This window comes from Pristis pectinata, chromosome 46 (genome assembly GCF_009764475.1).
Source record: "Pristis pectinata isolate sPriPec2 chromosome 46, sPriPec2.1.pri, whole genome shotgun sequence".
NCBI classification, from domain to species: domain Eukaryota; kingdom Metazoa; phylum Chordata; class Chondrichthyes; order Rhinopristiformes; family Pristidae; genus Pristis; species Pristis pectinata.
This window is the reverse complement of record NC_067449.1, coordinates 2481284-2504057: the sequence shown is the minus strand read 5'-3', so window position 1 is coordinate 2504057 and position 22774 is coordinate 2481284. Positions and strand designations below refer to the sequence as shown.

At 51.3% G+C, this 22774-nt stretch overlaps 2 gene segments (V, D, J or C); both read right to left on the bottom strand.

The window, feature by feature from the left end:
- Positions 1 to 12050: 12050 nt before the first annotated feature.
- On the bottom strand, positions 12051 to 12992 carry LOC127566845 (Ig kappa chain V-VI region NQ2-6.1-like). The segment is given in 2 exon segments: positions 12051 to 12442; positions 12920 to 12992. Coding segments are annotated over 2 exon segments (444 nt in total).
- A 2524-nt stretch (positions 12993 to 15516) lies between these two features.
- On the bottom strand, positions 15517 to 16697 carry LOC127566844 (immunoglobulin lambda variable 1-47-like). The segment is given in 2 exon segments: positions 15517 to 15908; positions 16688 to 16697. Coding segments are annotated over 2 exon segments (402 nt in total).
- Between the last annotated feature and the right edge of the window lie 6077 nt (positions 16698 to 22774).

The window sequence follows — 22774 nt, the reverse complement described above, 5'->3', positions numbered from 1 at the left end:
CCCATAGCCCTCTGTTTTTCACAGCTCATATGTACCTATGCAAAAGTCTCTTCAAAGACCTATCGTAACTGACTCCACCACCGTTGCCAGCAGCCCATTACACGCATTCTCCACTCTCTGAGTGAAAGACTTACCCCTGACATCTCCTCTGTACCTACTCCCCAGCACTTAAACCTGTGTCATCTTGTGACAATTATTTCAGCCCTGGGAAAAAAGCCTCTGATTATTCACTGTCCGTATTAAACTCCATCTGCCATTTCTCTGACATCCAAAAACCTGAAAATGCTGGAAAATATCAGCGAGTCAGCCGGCGATCTGCGGAAAAAAGAGAGAAAGCCAGGGACTTGACGCACGGGGAGAAGGAGGGAGATATTTCTCTTCCCCGCCGCCTCTTTGCTTCTTCCAAGATAAATATATCTACCGGCTTGACAGCGGAAATACCTGCTCCCTTGTTATTATTAAAACATAACAGACGCAAATATAACATCAAGGTTACTGTAAGCAATAACCCAGCGGCGATGTTTCAGCTTTATTGCTTAAAAATTGCGAATTTTGACCCAACGAAGTGCGACAACCTCACTCTTCGAACATAGAACTATACAGCACAGTACAGGATCTTCGGCCAACAATGTCGTCCGGATATTTTCTCCTGCTCTAAGATCTATCTAACGCTTCCCTGACACAAAGCCCTCCATATCCCGATCTTTCATGCAACTTATCTCAAAGTCTCTTAAATGTCCCGAATGTATCTGCCCCCACCACCTCTGCTTGCAGTGCGTTCCACTCTCTGCGTAAAATCCAAACCCTGACATCCCCCTTATACCTTGCTCAAATCACCTTAAAATTATGTCGCCTCGTGTTACCCATTTTCGCCCTTTGAAAAAGTCTCTGACTGTCCACTCGATCTATGCCTATTGTACTCCTCTATCAAGTCAACTCTCATCCTCCTCTCCAAAGAGAAAAGCCCAAGCTCGCTCAACCTATCCTCATAAGACATGCTCTGCAATCCAGGCAGCATCCTGGTAGATCTCCTCTGCACCCTCTCTAAACCTTCCACATCCTTCCCATAATGAGGGGACCAGAATGGAACACTTGTCCGGATTATTCCCCATCCGCCGTTTCTCCGCCTCCAGAACGTGAAAATGCGGGAGAAAATCCACAAATCTGCCGGCGATCTTCATAAAGAGAATCAGCCATCGTGTCCGGCTTCAGCGCCCTCACGCACAGGGAGAAGGATGGGGATAATTCTCTTCTACGCCGCTTCTTTTGTACACAACCCCGGTCTTCGCTCTGACCAACGTATGGGACAGGCGTGTGAGGCACAGGAGTTTAGAGGGATATCGGCCAAGCGCTATGAAGGTTTGAAAGATTACGAAACGCACAGATAGAGTAGACAGCCGGTAGCTTTTCTCCCACGGTGGAAACATTTAACACTAGAGGGCATGCATTTAAGGTGAGAGTGGGAAAGTTCAGAGGAGATGTGCGGGGCAGGTATTTTTACACAGAGAGCGGTGGGTGCCTGGAATGTGCTGCCAAGGGTGGGGTGGAGGCAGATACGATACAGAGGGATTTATACGTTCAGGGTGCGGCGGAAGGAACCACGCCGATTACCACGTCGATTCGGATTGGAAAACACGGGAGAAGGGTCATGGCTGTTCTCCGATATATCACCCAACCATCGATGAGGAGCGAACCTGTGCTCTGATCCCTCCGCCACTCGACCTCCTATTAAGTGAGAATGGTTCACAGGAAGATGTTTCTCTTACTGGGGATCACACTCTGGTTGAGTTGTAAGTGGGCTTTATAAAATATCTTACTTGCCCTTCGATCTCCATTTCTCTCTCACTCCTCCATTCTCTCTCTCAGTTCGCTCCATTTCTCTCCCTTGCTCTCTCTTGCAATAGCGTTCTGGTAACAGCCACACTCCGTGGCCTGATAATGTGAAATTTCACCCGCGAGATCCGGCTGTGTTAAAACGCTCCAGGAATTTGCTGTCCTGCCTTCCCCTCGCATTGAACGTCCCAATAACGCCTCTCATCTTCCTCTCCAAAGAGAAAAGTACTACCTCGCTCAACCTATCCTCATAAGGCATGCTATCCAATCCAGGCAACAACCTGGTAAATCTTCTCTGCACCCTTTCTAAACCTTCCACATCCTTCCTATAATGAGGCGAACAGAACTGAAGACTAGTCCGTATTATTGCCCATCCGCCGTTTCTCGGCATCCAGAATGTTAAAATGCGGGAAAAATTCCACATATCAGCCGGCGATCTCCGATGAGAGAATCGCTCATCGTGTCCGGCTTCAGCGACCTCACGCACAGGGAGAAGGATGGGGAGAATTCTCTTCCCCGCCGCCCCTTATGTTTCACAGACTCGGTCTTCTCTCTGTCCGAAAGCCCCGCCGCTTCCGTTTGAGTGACAGGTGGGCCCCTACGTTCCCCAAGCGTCTCAGAGCGCAGGGCACCTGTCCTCCTCTTGACAGTCAAGCCCTTCCTCAGTGTTGGGGTTTTTGTTGAGCTCCCCCATCTGTTCTTGTGGCTGTGTAGACTCCAGGCGCAGAAATAGCGAGCCGAGTGATCTGTATTCAGATGGCTGGCGGTAAGATTGAACTGGTTGTCCTTTCTCTTGCCAGTTAACCCGTCCGGCGTTTCCTCCGGTTCCACGCGATTGTTGTTCATAGAGTAAATGAGGATTAGAGGTTCCTTCCCCGGGTATTGTCTGTACCAGTACATGCGGTGGCTGCTACCCCCTCCATCGGCGGTACACTGCAGCTCCATCCCGTCGCCGGGCACTGCGGAAAATGCGAGCGGAGTCTGCAGGACGGTCACCGAGCCCGCACCTGTGGGAAGAGGGAGTGGGGAGTGGAAATAAAACGGGAGGGAATCGGTGTTGGGCGACCGGCCTCCGGGCGAGGGAGGCAGAGAGTTGAAGGAGGGTAGGGGGAGAGAGAAGAGAAGGTGGGGATAAAGAGGGAGACATCCACCGAGGGAGAGGACGGAGGTGAAATGGGTCAGTGTCTGTCGGAATTCCCTCGCGTGGGGGAAAACGGGAAGGAAAATAATCCCGAGGGAACAACCGGAAGGAGATGGGGGGGGGGGGGGAGAGAGAGAGAGAGAGAGAGAGAGAGAGAGAGAGAGAGAGAGAGACGAGAGAGAGGAGAGAGAAGGGAAAGTAATATCTTTAGTAACACCCACTTACAACTGATCCACAGCGTGATCCCCAGTAAGAGAAACATCTTTCCTTGAAACATTCTCACTTTACAGGAGGTCGAGTGGCGGAGTGATCAGCGGACAGGTTCGCTCCTCACCGATGGTTGGGAGATAAATCGGAGATCAGCCACGCCCCTTGTCCCGAGTTAACCAATCCGAATCGACGTGGTAATCTGCGTGGTTCCTTCCGCCGCACCCTGAACGTTTAAATCCCTCCGTATCGGATCTGCCTCCACGCCCACCCTTGGGAGCACATTGCAGCCACCCACCACTCTCTGTGTAAAAATAGTTGCCCCGCACATCTCCTCTGAACTTTCACCCCTCTCACCTTAAATGCTTGCTATCTGCTGTTAAATGTTTCGACCGCGCGGGAAATCATTACCGGCTGTCTACATCTATCTGTGTCTCTCGAAAACTTACTATCCTCAATTGTGCTTGGCCGATATCCCTTTAAACGCCTGTGCTTCACACGCCTGTCCACATGTTAAATTCACCTGCCTGCACCGCTTTCTCTGGCAGAATCAGTACAGGGAAATAGACAGTCGGAGGATCGGCCCGGGACCCTGCACCTGGACTGGACAGGAAGAGGGGAGATATTCAGCATAAGAAGGTGGGGATACGAGGACGTGCGGCAGGTGGATCCAGGTGAGGGGAGTGATGGGCAGCTGAGGGAGGGAGGAAAGGGGGAACTATGTCAGAAGCCGACAGGTGATCGGTGGAACGGAAGGGCTGAAGAAGATGGAACTTGATAGGACAGTGGGCCGTGGAAAAAAGAGATAAGACCTTCATTAGTCACATGTACATCCAAACACACTGTGAAATGCAACTTTTGGCGTCGTGTTCTGGGGGCAGATCGCAAGCGTCGCCACGCTTCCGGCGCCGACATAGCATGCCCACAACCTCCTCACCCGTACGTGTTTGGAATGTGGGAGGCAACCGGAGCACCCGGAGTAAATCCGCCGGGATTTCTGTCTTTCATGCTTCTATCTAAAAGTCTCCTAAATGTCGCGAATGTATCTGCCCCCACCACCTCACAACACTTGTCCGTATTTTTCCCCATCCGCCGTTTCTCCGTCTCCGGAACGTGAAAATGCGGGAAAAGAATCCACAAATCAGGCGGCGATCTCCGGAAAGAGAACAAGCCATCGTGTCAGATGTCAGCGACCTCACGCACAGGAAGAGGGATGGAGATAATTCTACCCCGCCGCCTCTTTTGTGCCACAACCTCGGTCTTCCCTCTGACAGAAGGTTTGTGGACAGGCGTGTGAGGCACAGGAGTTTAGAAGGATATCGGTCAAGCTCGATGAAGGTTTGAAGGATTACGAAAGGCACCGATAGGGTACAGAGCAGGTAGCATGTCCCCCACGGTCGAAACCTATGGCAATAGACGTCATGCATTTAAGGTGAGAGCGGGTAAGTTGAAGGGAGATGTGCGGGCCAAGATTTTTCTTACACAGAGAGCGGTGGGTGCCTGGAATGTGCTGCCAGGGTTGGGGTGGAGGCAGATACGATACAGAGGGATTTAAACGTTCAGGGTGCGGAAAAGGAACCACGCCGATTACTTCGTCGATTCGGATTGGTTAACTCTGGAGAAGGGGCGTGGCTGATCTCCGATATACCTCCCAACCATCGGTGAGGAGCGAACTGTCCTCTGCTCGTTTCGCCACTCGACCTCCTATCAAGTGAGAATGGATCAAAGGAAGATATTTCTCTTACTGGGGATCACGCTCTGGTTCAGTTGTAAGTGGGTTTTATATAATATCTTTCTTGCCCTTCTCTCTTCTCTCTCTCTCTCTCTCTCTCGCTCTCTAAAATCCATCTTCCCGTCGTTTGCTCGGGACTATTTTCCTTCCCATCTTCCGCACACAAGGGAATTCCGACAGACACTGACTCATTTCACCTCCGACCCTCTCCCTCGGTGGATGTCTCCCTCTCTATCTCCACCTCTCTCCCCCTCCCCTCCTTCACCTCTCTGCTGGATCACCCGGAGGCCGGTCGCCCAACGCCGATCCCCTCATGTTTTGTTTCTACGCCCTCCTCCCTCTTCCGACAGGTGTGGGCTCAGTGACCGTCCTCCAGACACCACTCGCATATTCCGCAGTGCCCGGCGACGGGATGGAGCTGCAGTGTACCGCCGAAGGAGGGGATAGCACTGACTACATGTACTGGTACAGACAATACCCGGGCAAGGGACCTCAGCTCCTCATTTACTCGACGTACAACGATCACGTGGAACCGGAGGAAACGCCGGACGGGTTAACTGGCAAGAGAAAGGACAACCAGTTCAAGCTTACCGCCAGCCATCTGAATACAGATCACTCGGCTCGCTATTTCTGCGCCTGGAGTCTACACAGCCACGCGAACAGATGGGGGAGCTCAGCAAAAACCCCTAACACTGAGGAAGGGCTTGACTGTCAAGAGGAGGACAGGTGCTCTGCGCTCTGAGACGCTTGGGGAACAGAGGGGCCCACCTGTCACTCACACGGAGGGGGCGGCGATTTCGGTCATTGCGAAGACCGAGGCTGTGGAACAGAAGAGGCGGCGGGGAAGAGAATTCTCCACATCCTTCTCCCTGTGCGTGAGGTCGCTGAAGCCGGACACGATGGCTGATTTTCTTTCCGGAGATCGCCGGCTGATATGTGGATTTTCCCCGAATTTTCACTTTCTTGAGTTGGAGAAACGGCAGGTGGGGAATAATACGGACAAGTGTATAGTTCTGCTCGCCTCATTATAGGTAGGATGTGGAAGGTTTAGAAAGGGTGCAGAAGAGATTTACCAGGTTGGTGCCTGGATTGGAGAGCATGTCTTATGAGGTTAGGTTGAACGAGGTAGTGCTTTTCTGCTTGGAGAGGAGGATGAGAGGTGACTTGATAGAGGTGTACAAGAGACACAGATCGAGTGGACAGTCAGAGACTATTTCCGAGGGCGACAATGGCTAACTCGAAAGGACATAATTTTAAGGTGATTGGAGGAAAGTATAAGGGGGATGTCAGGTGTAGGTTTTTTACACAGAATGGTTGGTGTGTGGAACGCACTGCGGCAGATGTTGTGGGGGCAGACACGTTTGGGACATTGAAGACACTTTTAGATAGACGCATGAAAGATTCAGAAATGGAGGGCGTTGTGGAAAGGAAGGGTAAGATAGATTTGAGAGGAGGATAACACTTCGGCACAACATTGGTAAGTTTTTTACAACAGAGTGGTGGGTGCGTGGAACGCACCGACTGCAGAGGTGGTGGGCGAAGATACATTAGGGTCATGTAAGATACTCTTAGACACATCAATGATGGGGTACTTTAGGGAAATTTGGGGGGAAGAGTTAGATAGATCTTAGAGCAGAATAACATAGAGCACAACATTGTGGGCCGAAGGGTTTGTGCAGGTCTGTTGTGTTCTATGTTCTTAGTGTGAGGTGTCGCAATTCGGGAGATCCAAATCCGCAATTTATAAGCAATGAAGCTGGAACATCGCCGCTGGTTATTGCTTGCAGAACCTCGATGTTTTATCTGCGTCAGTGTTATATTTCACTAACAATAATGGAGCAGGTGTTTCCGCTGTTAAGCTTAAGAAACATTTCTCTTGGAAGAAATAAGGAGGAGGCGGGGAAAAGAATTATCTTCATCCTTCTCCCTGTGCGTCAAGTGCCTGACTTTTTCTCCTTTTGCCGCAGATCGCCGGCTGACTCGCTGATATTTTTCCAGAATTTTCAGGTTTTTGGATGTCCGAGAAATGGCAGATGGAGTTTAAGCGGCACAAGTGAATCGTCAGAGGCTTTTTGCCAGGGCTGAATTCGTGGCCACAATGGGACACAGGTTCAAGTTGCTGGGGAATAGGTGCAGAGGAAATGTGAGGGGTAACTTTTTACTCAGAGAGTGGCGAGTGCGTGAAATGGGCTGCCGGCAACGGTGGTGGTGGAGGATACGATAGGGTATTTTTAGAGACTTTTGGATAGGTACATGGAGCTTATAAAGTTCTGTGGTTAGGCCTAGTTATTTTACAGGTAAGGGACGAATTCGGCACGACGCAGCAGTGCAGACAGGTGCATTTACCAAGTATCAGGGCAGGCTTGTGAAGCACAGGAGTTTAGAGGGATATCGGCCAAGAGCTATGAAGGTTCTCAAGATTACTGGAGGCATCGATAAGGGAGACAGCCGGTAGCTCTGTCCCCCACGGTCGAAACATTTAACACTATAGGGCATGAATTTAAGGTAGGAGGGGGGAAAGTTCAGAGGAGATGTGCGGGGCAAGTATTTTTACACAGACGGCGGTGGATGCCTGGAATGTGCTAACAGGGCTGGGGGTGGAGTCAGATCCGATACAGAGGGATTTAAACGTTCAGGATGAGGCGGAAGGAACCACGTAGATTACGACGTCGATTCGGATTTGTTAACTAAGGAGGAGGGGCGTGGCTGATCTCCGATATATCTCCCAACCATCGGTGAGGAGCGAACCTGTCATATCAAATGAGGGTTCAAAGGAAGACGTTTCTCTTACTGGGGATCACGCTCTGGTTCAGTTGTGAGTGGGTTTTATTAAATATGTTACTTTCCACTATCCTTGTCTCTGTCTGTCTGTCTGTCTGTCTCTCTCTCTGTTTCTCTCTCTCTCTCTCTCTCTCTGTTTCTCTCTCTCTCTCTCTCTCTCTCTCTCTCTCTCTCTCTCTCTCTCTCTCCCCTCTCTCTCTCTCTCTCTCTCCCCTCTCTATCTCCACCATCTCCTTCAGGACGTTTGCTCCGGTATATTTTCCTTCGCATTTTCCCCACCCAAGGAAATTCCGACAGACACTGACCCATTTCACCTCCGACCCTCTCCCTCGGTGGATGTCTCCCCCTCTATCCCCACCTTCTCTCTTGGCTGTCAAGAGGAGGACAGGTGTTCTGTGCTCTGAGACGCGTGGGGAACGTAGAGGCGCACCTGTTAGTCAAACGGAAGCGACGGGGCTAACGGTCAGAGCGAACACCGAGGCTGTGAAACATAAGGGGCGGCGGAGAAGAGAATTATCTCCATCCTACTCCCTGTGCGTGAGGTCGCTGAAGCCGGACACGATGGCTGATTATCTTTCCGGAGATCTCCGGCTGTTATGTGGATTTTCCCCCATTTTCACGTTCTGGAGTCGGAGAGACGGCAGATGGGGAATAATACGGAAAAGTGTTCAGTTCTGCACGCCTCATTATAGGAAGGATGTGGAAGGTTTAGAAAGAGTGCAGTGGAGATTTACCAGGTTGTTGCCTGGATTGGAGAGCATGCCTTATGAGGATAGGTTGAGCGTGGTAGTGCTTTTCTCTTTGGAGAGGAGGATGAGAGGTGACTTGATAGAGGCGTACAAGAGGCACAGATCGAGTGGACAGTCAGAGACTTATTCCAAGGTCGACAATGGGTAACACGAGGCGACATAATTTTAAGGTGATTGGAGGAAATATAAGGGGATGTCAGTGGTAAGTTGTTTACACAGAGAGTGGTGGGTGCATTATTGAATTTACAAACCTGCCGAAGAAGATGGGCGAAGAAAATGGAACTTGATACAACAGTGGGCCGTGGAAAAAAGAGATAAGATCTTTATTAGTCACATGTACATCGAAACACACTGTGAATGACAAGCTTTTGTAAGGAAAATAGACCCCAGCAAACGACCAGAAGGGGATGGAGGAGAGAGAGAGAGAGAGAGATAGTGAGAGAGAGAAGGGCAAGTACGATATGGGTGGTGGGCGACCGGCCTCCAGTTGAGCGAGGCAGAGAGTTGAAGTAGGGGAGGGGGAGTGAGAAGGGAAGGTGGGGATAGAGGGGGAGACATCCTCCCAGGGAGAGGGACGGAGTTGAATTGGGTCAGTGTCTGTCGGAAATAATTTGGGGGGGGGGGCGGACATTGGAAGGAAAATAGTCCCGAGCAAACGACCGGAAGGAAATGGGAGAGAGAGGGTGAGAGGGAGAGAGAGAGCAAGAGAGAGGGAGACAGAGGGAGAGAGAGAGAGGGAGGCAGAGAGATACAGACAGAGAAGGACAGTGGAAAGTAAGATCTTGAATAAAACCCACTCACAACTGAACCAGAGCGTGATCCCCAGTAAGAGAAACATCTTCCTTTGAACCATCCTCATTTGATAGGAGGTCGAGTGGCGGAGGGAGCAGCAGACAGGTTCGCTCCTCACCGATGGTTGGGAGATATATCGGAGATCAGCCACGCTCCTCCTCCTGAGTTAACCACTCCGAATCGACGTCGTAATCTACGTGGTTCCTTCCGCCTCATCCTGAACGTTTAAATCTCTCTGTATCGGATCTGCCTCCACCCCCAGCCCTGTTAGCACATTGCAGGCACCCACCGCCCTCTGTGTCAAAATACTTGCCCCGCACATCTCCTCTGAACTTTGCCCCCTCCTGCCTTAAATTCATGCCCTCTAGTGTTAAATGTTTCGACCGTGGGGGACAAAGCTACAAGCTGTCTCCTTTATCGATGCCTCTAGTAGTCTTCAGAACCTTCAACGCTCTTGGCCGATATCCCTCTAAACTCCTGTGCTTCACAAGCCTGCCCACATACTTGTTGAGTGCACCTGTCTGCACCTCTGCCTCTGGCAGCATCAGTACAGGGAAATGGACAGTCGGCGACTCGGCTCGGGACCCTGCACCTGGACTGGACAGGAAGAGGAGAGATAGTCAACATAAGAAGGTGGGGATACAAAGATGTGCGGCAGGTGGATCCAGGTGAGGGGAGCGATAGGCAGGTGAGGGAGTGAGGAGAGCCGGAACGATGTCAGAAACCGGCAGGTGATCTGTGGAACTGACAAAGGGTTGAGTAGGATGGAACTTGATAGGACAGTGGGCCGTGGGATCTTTATTAGTCACATGTTGATCGAAAGGCACAGTGAAGTGCATCTTTCTACGTAAAGTGGTCTGACGGGCTGCGGGTTGGTCTCGCCACGCTTCCGGCGCCAACATAGCATGCCTTCAACTTCCCAACCCGTACATCTTTGGAATGTGGCAGGAAACCGGAGCACCCGGAGGAAACCCACGGGCAAAACGTAAAAATTCCTTACAGACAGTGGCGGTAATCGTACCCGGGACTCTGGCGCTGCAATAGCATTCCGATGACAGTCGCTCTACCGTGGCCTGATAATGTGAAATTTCACCGCGAGATCCCTCTGTATGACGACGCTCCAGTTATTTGCTCTCCTGCCTTCCCCTTGCATTGAAGTCCCAAAAACACAGCACGTCACTCTTATAGATATAGAAACATAGAAAACCTGGAGCACAATTCCGGATTTCAGCCCGCAAAGTCGTGCCGAACACGTCCCTATCTGAGAAATAAGTAGGCCTAGCCACAAAACTTCATAAGCCCCGTGTACCTATTCAAAAGTCTCTTAAAATACCCTATCGTATCCTCCTCCACCACCGTTGTCGGCAGCCCATTCCACGCATTCAGCACTCTCCGAGTAAAAAGTTACCCCTCACACTTCCTCTGCACCTATTCCCCAGCACCTTAAACCTGTGTCCCATTGTGGCCACGAATTCAGCCCTGGGAAAAAGCCACTCACGATCCACTGGTGCCGATTAAACTCCATCTGCCATTTCTCTGACATGCAAAAACCTGAAAATGCTGGAAAATTTTGAGCAGGCCAGCCGGCGATCTGCGGCAAAAGGAGAATAAGTCAGGCACTTGACGCACAGGGAGAAGGATGAAGATAATTCTTTTCCCCGCCGCCTCCTTATTTCTTCCAAGGGAAATGTTTCTGAAGCTTAACAGCGGAAACACCTGCTCCATTATTGTTAGTGAAATATAACACTGACGCAAATATACCATCGAGGTTCTGCAAGCAATAACCAGCAGCGATGTTCCAGATTCATTGAACATAAATTGAGGATTTGGATCTCCCGAATTGCGACACCTCACACTAAGAACAAAGAACAGTACAGAACTGCACAGACCTTCGGCCCTCAATGTTGTGCCGACATGTTATCTGCTCTAAGATCTATCAAACCCTTCACTCCCACATTGCCCTACAGTACACCATCATTGATGTGTCTAAGAGTCTCTTACCTTACTCTAATGTATCTGCTCCCACCACCTCTGCAGTCAGTGCGTTCCACGCACCCACCGCTCTCTGTAAAAAACTTACCAATGTTGTGCCGAAGTGTTATCCTCCTCTCAAATCTATCTTACCCTTCCCTCCCACAACGCCCTCCATTTCTGTACCTTTCATGCGTCTATCTAAAAGTGTCTTAAATGTCCCGAAGGTATCTGCCCCCACAACCTCTGCCGGCAATGCGTTTCAACACCCACCACTCTGTGTAAAAAACCTACACCTGACATCCCCTTTATACTTTCCTCCAATCACCTTAAAATTACGTCCCCTCGTGTTAGCCATTGTCGCCCTGGGGAAAGTCTCTGACTGTCCACTCGATCTTTTCCTCTTGTACTCCTCTATCAAGTCAGCTCTCATCCTACTCTGCAAAGAGAAAAGCCCCAGCTCGCTCAAACTATCCTCATAAGACATGCTCTTCAATCCAGGCAACAACCTGGTAAATCTCCTCTGCACCCTTTCTAAACCTTGCACATCCTTCCTATAATGAGGAGACCAGAACTGAATACTTGTCCGTATTATTCCCCACCTGCCTTTTCTCCGAATCAAGAACGTGAAAATGCGGGACAAAATCCACATATCAGCCGGCGATCTCCTGAAAGGGAATCAGCCACAGTGTCCGGCTTCAGCGACCTCACGCACAGGGAGAAGGATGGGGAGAATTCTCTCCCCCGCCGCCTCTTTTGTTTCACAGCCTCGGAGCTCGGTCTGACCGAAAGCCTCGCCCCTTCCTTTTGAGTGACAAGTGCGCCCCTACGTTCCCCACGCGTCTCAGAGCGCAGGGCACCTGTCCTGCTCTTGACAGTCAAGCCCTTCCTCAGTGTTGTGGGTTTTTGTTGAGCTCCCCCATCTGTTCGCGTGGCTGTGTAGACTCCAGGCGCAGAAATAGCGAGCTGAGTGAGTTGCAGTCAGGTGGCTGGCGGTCAGCTTGAACTGGTTGTCCTTTCTCTTTCCAGTTAACCCGTCCGGCGTTTCCTTCGGATCCACGAGATTGTTGCCCATCGAGTAAGTGAGGATCTGAGGTTCCTTCCCCGGGTATTGTCTGTACCAGTACATGCGGTGGCTGCTACCCCCTCCATCGGCGGTACACTGCAGCTCCATCCCGTCGCCGGGCTCTGCGGAAAATGCGAGCGGAGTCTGGAGGACGGTCACCGAGCCCGCACCTGTGGGAAGAGGGAGGGGGGTGGAAATAAAACGGGATGGAATCGGTGGTCGTCGACTGGTCTCCGGGAGAGGGAGGCAGAGCTCTGAAGGAGGGGAGGGGGAGAGAGGTGGGGACAGAGTGGGAGACATCCACCGAGGGAGAGGCACGGAGGTGAATTGGGACAGTGTCTGCCGGAATTGCCTTGGGTGGCGGAACACGGGAAGGAAAATAGTCCCGAACAAACGACCGGAAGGAGACGAAAGTGAGAGAGAGAGAGAGAGAGAGAGAGAGAGAGAGAGAGAGAGAGAGAGAGAGAGAGAGAGAGAGAGAGAGAGAGAGAGAGGAGAGAGAGAGAGAGAGAGAGAGAGAGAGAGAGAGAGAGAGAGTGAGAGAGAGAGAGAGAGAGAGAGAGAGAGAGAGAGAGAGAGAGAGAGAGAGAGAGAGAGAGAGAGAGAATGAATAGTGGAAAGGAAGATCTTTAATATAATCCACTCACAACTGAACCAGAGCGAGATCCCCAGTAAGAGAAATATCTTCCTTTGAACCATCCTCTGTTGATAGGAGGTCGAGTGGCGGAGGGATCAGCAGACAGGTTCGCTCCTCGCCGATGGTTGGGAGATATATCGGAGATCAGCCACGCCCCTTCTCTGGAGTTAACCAATACGAATCGACGTCGTAATCTGCGTGGTTTGTTCCGACGCACCCTGAACTTTTAAATCCCTCTGTATCGGATCTGCCTCCACCTCCAGCCCTGGCAGCACATTGCAGGCACCCACCGCCCGCTGTGTGAAAATATCTGCCCCACACATCTCCTTTGAACTTACCCCACTCTCAGCTTAAATGCATGTCCTCTAGTGTCATATGTTTCGACCGTGGGCGAGAAAGCTACCGCCTGTCTACTCTATCTCTGCCTCTCGTAATCTTGAAAAACTTCATAGCGCTTGGTCGATATCTCTCTAAACTTCTGTGCTTCACACGCCTGTCCATATACTTGTTAAATACACCCGCCTGCACTGCTGCCTCTGGCAGCATCAGTACAGGGAAACGGACAGTCGGCGGTTCGTTCGGGACCCTGCACGTCACTGGAAAAGAAGAGGGGAGATATTCAGCATAAGAAGGTGGGGATGCAAGGACGTGCGTCAGGTGGATCCAGGTGAGGGGAGTGATGGGCAGGTGAAGGAGGGATGAAACAGGGAACGATTCCAGAAGCTGGCAGGTGAGCGGTGGAACTGAAAATGGGTTGAAGAAGATGGAACTTGATAGGACAGCGGGCCGTGGATAAAGAGATAAGATCTTTATTTGCCACAAGTACATCGAAACACACAGTGGAATGCAACTTTTTGCGTCGTGTTCTGGGGGCGGCCCGCAAGTGTCGCCACGCCTCCGGCGCCAACATAAAATGGCCCACAGCTTCCGAAACCGTAAGTCTTCGGAATGTGGCAGGAAACCGGAGCACCCGGAGGAAATCCACGGGGAAAGCGTACAAGCTCCTTGCAGGCGGGTGCCACAATTGGACCCGGGTGGCTGGGTCTGGACTAGCGTTACGCTAACCGCTACACTTCCGTGCCTGATAGTGTGGACTTTCACCGCAAGATTTCTACGTATTGCAACGTTCCAGGAATTTACTGCTTTTTTCCCCCTTGCATTGAACGTCCCAAAATCAGAGCACCTAATACTTAGAAACATAGAAAACCTAAAGCACAACTCAGGGCCGTCGGCACGCAAAGTCGAGCCGAACATGTCCCTACTTGAGAAATAAATGGACTTATCCACAGTACTCTTCCTTCTATAAGCTGCATGGACCTATCCAAAAGTCTCTAAAAAGAACCTATCGGATCCGCCTCCACCACCGTTGCCGGCAGCCTATTCCACGCACTCACCAGTCTCTGAGTGAAAAACTTACCCCTGACATCTCCTTTGTAACTACCCCCCAGCACCATAAACCTGTGACATCTTGTGGACACCAATTCAGCCCTGGGACAAGCCTCTGACTACCCACTTGTGCGGATTAAACTGCATCTGCTATTTCGCTGACATCCAAAAACCTGAAAATGTTGGAGAAGTATCAGCGAGTCAGCCGGCGATCTGCGGAAAACAGAGAAAACGCCAGGGACTTGACGCACAGGGAGAAGGAGGGAGATAATTCTCTTCCCCGCCGCCTCTTTGTTTCTTCCAAGAGAAATATTTCTTCCGCTTGACAGCGGAAACACCAGCGCCCTTACTGTTAGTCAAATACAATACAGACGAGGTTTCTGCTTGCTTGCCTATAAATTGCGGATTTGGAGCTCCAGAATTGCGACACCTCACACTGAAAACATAGAACATTACAGCACTGTACAGGCCCTTCGGCCCACCATGTTGTGCCGACATTTTATAGTGCTCTACGATCTATCTAACCCTTCCCTCCCACATAGCCCTGCAGTTCTATATCATTGATGTGTCCATCTAAGAGTCCCTTAAATGTCCCTAATGTATCTGCTCCCACCACCTCGGCCGGCAGTGCGTTCCACGCACCCACCACTCTCTGTGTAAAAACTTACCCCTGACATTCCCCTTGTACCGTCCTGCAGTCACCTAAAAATTATGTACCCTCGTGTTAGCCGATGACACCCTGGAAAAAGTCTCTGACTCTCCACTCGATCTAATCCTCTTTTACACCCCTATCAAGTCACCTCTCGTCCTCCTTTTCTCCAAAGAGAAAAGCCCCAGCTCGCTCTACCTATCCTCATAAGAAATGCTCTCCAATCCAGGCAGCATCCTGGTAAATCTCCTCTGCACCTTCTCTAAAGCTTCCTCATTCTTCCTATAACGAGGCGACCAGAAATGAACACTTATCCGGATTATTCCCCACCTGCCGTCTCCCCGCCTGTAGAACGTGAAAATGCGGGAAAAATTCCACAAATCAGGCGGCTGTCTCCGGAAAGAGAAGCAGCCATCGTTTTCAGGGTCAGCGACCTCACGCACAGGGAGAAGGATGGGGAGAATTCTCTTCCCCGCCGCCTCTTTGGTTTCACAGTCTCGGTCTTCGCTCTTACCGAAAGCCCCGCCCTTTCCTTTTGAGTGACAGGTGCGCCCCTACTTTCCCCACGCGTCTCAGAGCGCAGGGCACCTGTCCTCCTCTTGACTGTCAAGCCTTTCCTCAGTGTTGTGGGTTTTTGTTGAGCTCCCCCATCTGTTCGCGTGGCTGTGTAGACTCCAGGCGCAGAAATAGCGAGCTGAGTGAGTTGCAGTCAGATGGCTAGCGGTCAGCTTGAACTGGTTGTCCAGTCTCTTGCCAGTTAACCCGTCCGGCGTTTCCTCCGGATCCAGGTGATTGTTGTTCATAGAGTAAATGAGGAACTGAGGTTCCTTCCCCGGATATTGTCTGTACCAGTACATGTAGTGGCTGCTACCCCCTCCTTCGGCGGTACACTGCAGCTCCATCCCGTCGCCGGGCACTGCGGAAAATGCTGGCGGATTCTGGAGGACGGTCACCGAACCCGCACCTGTGGGAAGAGGGAGGGGAGTGTGGAAATAAAACGGGATGCAATCGGGGGTCGGCAACTGGCCTCCGGGAGAGGGAGGCAGAGAGTTGAAGGAGTGGAGGAGGAGAGAGAAAAGGCAGAGATAGAGGGGGAGACATCCACCGAGGCAAAGGGACGGAGGTGAAATGGTACAGTGTCTGTCGGATTAACTTGGGTGGGGGAACACGGGAAGGAAAATTGTCCCGACCAATCGACCGGAAGGAGAGGGAAGAGAGAGCGGGAGAGAGAGGGAGAGAGAGAGAGACAGAGACAGAGAAAGATAGAGACAGACAGAACGATAGTGGAAAGTAAGATCTTTAATAAACCCAACTCACAACTGAACCAGAGCGTGATCCCCAGTAAGAGAAATACCTTCCTTTGAATCATTCTCACTTGATACGAGGTCGAGTGGCGGAGGGATCAGCGGACAGGTTATCTCCTCGCCGATGGTGGGGAGATATATCGGAGATCAGCCACGCCCCTTCTCAGGAGTTAACCAATCCGAATCGACGTGGTAATCGACGTGGTTCTTGGCGCCGCACCCTGAACGTTTAAATCCCTCTGTATCGTATCTGCCTCCACTACCACCCCTGGCAGCACATTCCAGGCACCCACCGGTCTCTGGGTAAAAATACTTGCCCCACATACCTCCTTTGAACTTACCCCCCTCTCACAAATGCATGTCCTCCAGTGTTAAATGTTCCGACCGTGAGGGATAAAGCTACTGGCTGTCTGCTCTATCTGTGGCTCTCGTAACTTACAATCCTCCATAGCGCTTGGCCGATATCCCTCTAAACGCCTGTGCTTGACACGCCTGTCCGCATACTTGTTAAATGCACCTACCTGCACCGCTGCCTCTGGCAGCATCAGTACAGGGAAACGGACAGTCGGCGGTTCGGCCCGGGACCCTGAAACTAGAGTGGAAAGGAAGAGGGGAGATAGTCAGCATAAGAAGGTGGGGATACAAGGACGTGCGGCAGGAGGATCCAGGTGAGGGGAGTGATGGGCAGGTGAGGGAGTGAGGAGAGGGGGAACTATGTCAGGAGCTGGCAGGTGTTCGGTGGAACTGACAAAGGGCTGAAGAAGTTGGAACTTGATAGGACAGTGGGCCGTGGAAAAAAGAGATAAGATCTTTATTAGTCACATGTACATCGAAACACACTGTGAAATGCAACCTTTTGCGTCGTGTTCTGGGGGCAGCCCGCAAGCGTCGCCACGCTTCCGGCGCCGACATAGCATGCCCACAACCTCCTCACCCGTACGTGTTTGGAATGTGGGAGGCAACCGGAGCACCCGGAGTAAATCCGCCGGGATTTCTGTCTTTCATGCTTCTATCTAAAAGTCTCCTAAATGTCCCGAATGTATCTGCCCCCACCACCTCACAACACTGGTCCGTATTTTTCCCCATCCGCCGTTTCTCCGCCTCCAGAACGTGAAAATGCGGGATAAGAATCCACAAATCAGGCGGCGATCTCCGGAAAGAGAATCAGCCATCTTGTCCGACGTCAGTGACCTTACGCACAGGGACAAGGATGGAAATAATTCCTTCCCGCCGCCTCTTTTGTTCCACTACCTCGGTCTTCCCTCTGACAGAAAGTTTGTGGACAGGCGTGTGAGTCACAGGAGTTTAGAAGGATATCGGTCAAGCTCTATGAAGGTTTGAAAGATTACGAAAGGCACCGATAGGGTAGAGAGCAGGTAGCTTTTCCCCCACGGTCGAAACATCTGACACTAGACGGCATGCATTTAAGGTGAGAGCGGGCAAGTTCAAAGGAGATGTGCGGGGCAAGTTTGTTTTTACACAGAGGGCGGTGGGTGCCTGGAATGTGCTGCCAGTGGTGGGGTGGAGGCAGATACGATACAGAGGGATTTAAACATTCAGGGTGCGCCGGAAGGATCCACGCCAATTTCCCCGTCGATTCGGATTGGTTAACTCTGGAGAAGGGGCGTGGCCGATCTCCGATAAATCTCCTAACCATCGGTGAGGAGCGAACCTGTCTGCTGCACCCTCCGCCACTCGACCTCCTATCAAGTGCGAATGGTTCAAAGGAAGATGTTTCTCTTACTGGGGATCACGCTCTGGTTGAGTTGTAAGTGGGTTTTATAAATTATCTTACTTGCCCTTCGATATCTATCTCTTTCCCTCTCCTCCATTTCTTTCTCTCTCTCTCTCTCTCTCTCTCTCTCTCCTCCATTTCTCTCTCTTTCTCTCACTTGCAATAGCATTCCGGTAACAGCCGCACTACCGTGGGCTGATAATGTGAAATTTCACCGCGAGATCCCTCTGTGTTACAACGCTCCAGGAATTTGCTGTCCTGCCTTCCCCTTGCATTGAACGTCCCAAGAACGCAGCACGTCACTCTTAGAAATATTGAAACATAGAAAACCTACAGCACAAGTCAGGCCCTTCGGCCTACAGAGTCGTGCCGAGCATGTCCATGCCTTAGAAAGTAGTAGGCCTACCCATATCCCTTAATCTTTCTCAGCTCCATGTACCTATCCAAGAGTCTCTTTAAAGACCCTATCGCATTCGCCTCCACCACTGTTGCCGGCAGCCCATTCCACGCACTCACCACTCTCTGAGTGAAAAACGTACCCCTGACATCTCCTCTGTTCCTCCTCCCCAGCACATTAAACCTGTGTCCTCTTGTGCCAAACATTTCAGCTCTGGGAAGAAGGAGCTGACTATCCACTTGTCCGGATTAAACTCCATCTGTCATTTCACTGACATCAAATATCTGAAAATGCTGGAAAAACAAGCATTGAGTCAGCCGGCGATCTGCGCAAAAAAAGAGAAAATGTCAGGAACGACGCACAGGGATGGAGATAATTCTCTTCCTCGCCGCCTCTTTGTTTTTTCTAAGAGAAATATTTCTTCCGTTTGACAGCGGAAACACCTGCTCCCTTACCGTATTTCAAATATAATACAGACGCAAATATAATATCCAGGTTACTGCAAGCAATAACCAGCGGGGAGGTTTCAGTTTCATTGCTTATAAATTGCGGATTTGGAGCTCCAGAATTACGACACCTGACACTACCAACATAGAACACTACAGCACTGTACAGGTCCTTTGGCCCACAATGTTGTGCCGACGTGTTATCCTTCTCTCTGATCTATCTAACACTTCCTTCCCACATCGCCCTCCACTTCTCCATCGTTCATGCGTCTATCTAAAAGTGTCTTACATGTCCCGAATGTATCTGTCCTGAACACCTCTTCAGTCAGTGCGTTCCACACACCCACCATTCGCTGTAAAAAACCTGCCCCTGACACCCCCATTATACATTCTTCCAATCAGCTTAAAATTATGTCCCGTCCTGTTAGCCCTTGTCGCCCTGGGAAACAGTCTCTGACTGTCCACTCGAACTTTGCCTCTTGTACTCCTCTATCAAGTCACCTCTCATCCTCCTCTCCAAGGAGAAAAGCTCTACGTCGCTCAACCTATCCTCATAAGACATGCTCTGGAATCCAGGCAACAACCTGGTAAATCTCCTCTGCACTCTTTCTAAATCTTCCACATCCATCCTATAATGAGGCGAGCAGAACTGAACACTTGTCCGTATTATTCCCCATCAGCCGTTTCTCCGACGCAAGAACGTGCAAATGCGGGAAAAAATCCACAGATGAGCCGGCGATCTCTGGAAAAAGAATCAGCCATCGTGTCCAACCTCAGCGACCTCACGCACAGGGAGAAGGATGGAGATAATTCTCTTCCCCGCCGCCTCTTTTGTTTCACAGCCTCGGTCATCGCACTGACCGAGAGCCCCGCCCCTTCCGTTTGAGTGACAGGTGCGTCCCTACTTTCCCCACACGTCTCAGAGCGCAGGGCACCTGTCCTCCTCTTGACAGTCAAGCCCTTCCTTAGTGTTGGGGGTTTTTGTTGAGCTCACTCATCTGTTCGTTTGGCTGTGTAGACTCCAGGCGCAGAAATAGCGAGCCGAGTGATCTGCAGACAGATGGCTGGCGGTCAGCTTGAACTGGTTGTCCAGTCTCTTGCCAGTCAACCCGTCCGGCGTTTTCTCTGGATCGACGTGATTGTCGGTCCCAGAGTAAATGAGGAACTGAGGTTCCTTCCCCGGGTATTGTCTGTACCAGTACATGGGGTGGCTGCTACCCCCTCCTTCGGCAGTACACTGCAGCTCCATCCCGTCGCCGGGCATTGCGCAATGTGCGAGCGGAGTCTGGAGGACGGTCACTGAGCCCGCACCTGTGGGAAGAGGGAGGGGGGAGTGGAACAAAACATGACGGAATCGGCGTTGGGTGACCGTCCTCCGGGTGAGCGAGGAGAGAGCTGAAGGAGGGGAAGGGGAGAGAGGTGAAGACAGAGGGGGAAACATCAAACGAGGGAGAGGGTCGGAGGCGAAATGGGTCAGTGTCTGTCGGAATTCCCTTGGTTGGGGAACATGAGAAGGAAAATATACCGGAGCAAACGACCTGTAGGAGATGGTGGAGATAGAGAGAGGGGGGAGAGAGAGAGAGAGAGAGAGAGAGAGAGAGAGAGAGAGAGAGAGAGAGAGAGAGAGAGAGAGAGAGAGAAGGGCAACTACGACATTTTATAAAACCCACTTACAACTGAACAAGAGCGTGATCCCCAGTAAGAGAAACAACTTGCTTTGAAACATTCTCACTTGATAGGAGGTCGAGTGGCGGAGGGATCAGCGGACAGGTTCGCTCCTCACCGATGATTGGGAGATATATCGGAGATCAGCCGCGCCCCTTCTCCCGAGTTAACCAATCCGAATCCACGTGGTAATCGGCGCGGTTCCTTCCGCCGCACCCTGAACGTTTAAACCCCTCTGTATCGGATCTGCCTCCACGCCCACCCTTGGGAGCACATTTCAGGCACCCACAGCTCTGTGTAAAAATACTTGCCCAGCACATCTCCTCTGAACTCCCCCCCCCCCCCCACGCACCTTAAATGTATGCCCTCTTGTGTTAAATGTTTCGACAGTGAGGGAAAGATACCGGCTGTCTACTCTAGCCGTGCCTCTCGTAATCTTTCAAACCTCCATAGCGCTTGGCCGATATCCCTCTAAATGCCTGTGCGTCACCCGCCTGTCCACATAATTGTTAAATGCACCTGCCTGCACCGCTGCACTGGCAGCATCACTACAGGGAAATGGACTGTCGGCGGATCGGTCGGGAACCTTCACCTCGACTGGACAGGAAGAGGGGAGATAGTCAACATAATAAGGTGTGGATACAAGGACGTGTCGCAGGTGGATCCAGGTGAGGGGAGTGATGGGCAGGTGAGAGAGGAAGGAAAGTTGGAACGATGTAAGAAGCTGGCAGGTGATCGGTGATAGTGATAAAGGGACGAAGAAGATGGAACCTGATAGGAGAGTGGGCCGTGGCAAAAAGACAAAAGATCTTTATTAGTCACATGAACATCGAAACACACTGAATGACAACCTTTTGCGTCGTGTTCTAGGAGCAGCCCGCAAGTGTCGCCACGCTTCAGGCGCTGACGCAGCATGCCCGAATCTTCCTAGCACGTATGTGTCTGGAATGTGGGAGGCAACCGCAGCATCCGGAGGAAATCTGTGGGGATTTCTATCTTTCATGTGTCTATCTACAAGTCTCTTAAATGTCCCGAATGTATCTGCCCCCACCACCTCTCCAGGCAGTGCGTTCCACGCTCCCACCACTCTCTGTATGAAGAACTTACCTGACATCCCCTTATATTTCCTCAAGTCACCTTAAAATTATGTCGCCTCGTGTTACCCATTGTCGACCTTGGAATAAGTCTCTGACTGTCCACTCGATCTGTGCCTCTTGTACGCCTCTATCAAGTCACCTCTCGTCCTCCTCTCCAAAGAGAAAAGCACTACCTCACTCAACCTATCCTCATAAGGCATGCTCTCCAATCCAGGCAACAACCTGGTAAATCTTCTCTGCAACGTTTCTAAACCTTCCACATCCTTTCTATAATGATGCGACCAGAACTGAAGACTTGTCCGTATTATTCCCCACCCGCCGTTTCTCGGCCTCCAGAATGTGAAAATGCGGGAAGAAATCCACAAATCAGCCGGCGATCTCCGATGAGAGAATCAGCCATCGTGTCCGGCTTCAGCGAGCTCACGCACAGGGAGAAGGATGGGGATAATTCTCTTCCCCGCCGCCACTTATGTTTCACAGCCTCGGTCTTCGCACTGACCGAGAGCCCCGCCCCTTCCGCTTGAGTGACATGTGCGCCCCTACGTTCCCCGCGCGTCTCAGAGCGCAGGGCCCCTGTCATCCTCTTGACAGTCAAGCCTTTCCTCAGTGTTGGTAGTTTTTGTTGAGCTCCCCCATCTGTTCGCGTGGCTGTGTAGACTCCAGGCGCAGAAATAGCGAGCCGAGTGATTTGCAGTCAGGTGGCTGGCGGTCAGCTTGAACTGGTTGTCCTTTCTCTTGCCAGTTAACCCGTCCGGCGTTTCCTCCGGATCCGCGTGATTGTTGCTCATCGAGTAAATGAGGAACTGAGGTTCCTTCCACGGGTATTGTCTGTACCAGTACATGTAATTAGTTTCATCTCCTCCTTCGGCGGTACACTGGAACAACATCCCGTCTTTGGGCACTGCGGAAAATGCGAGCGGAGTCTGGAGGACGGTCACCGAGACCGCACCTGTGGGAAGAAGGAGGGCGAAGTGGAAATGAAACGGGATGGAATCGGTGTTGGGCGACTGGCCTCCGGTTGAGGAAGCAGAGAGTTGAAGGAGGGGAAGTGGAGAGAGAAGGGAAGGCGGAGATAGAGGGGGAGGCATCCATTGGGGGGGGGGGAGGGACGTAGGTAAAATGGGTCAGTGTCCGTCGGAATTCCCTTGAGTGGGGGGACATGGGAAGGAACATAGTCCCGAGCAAA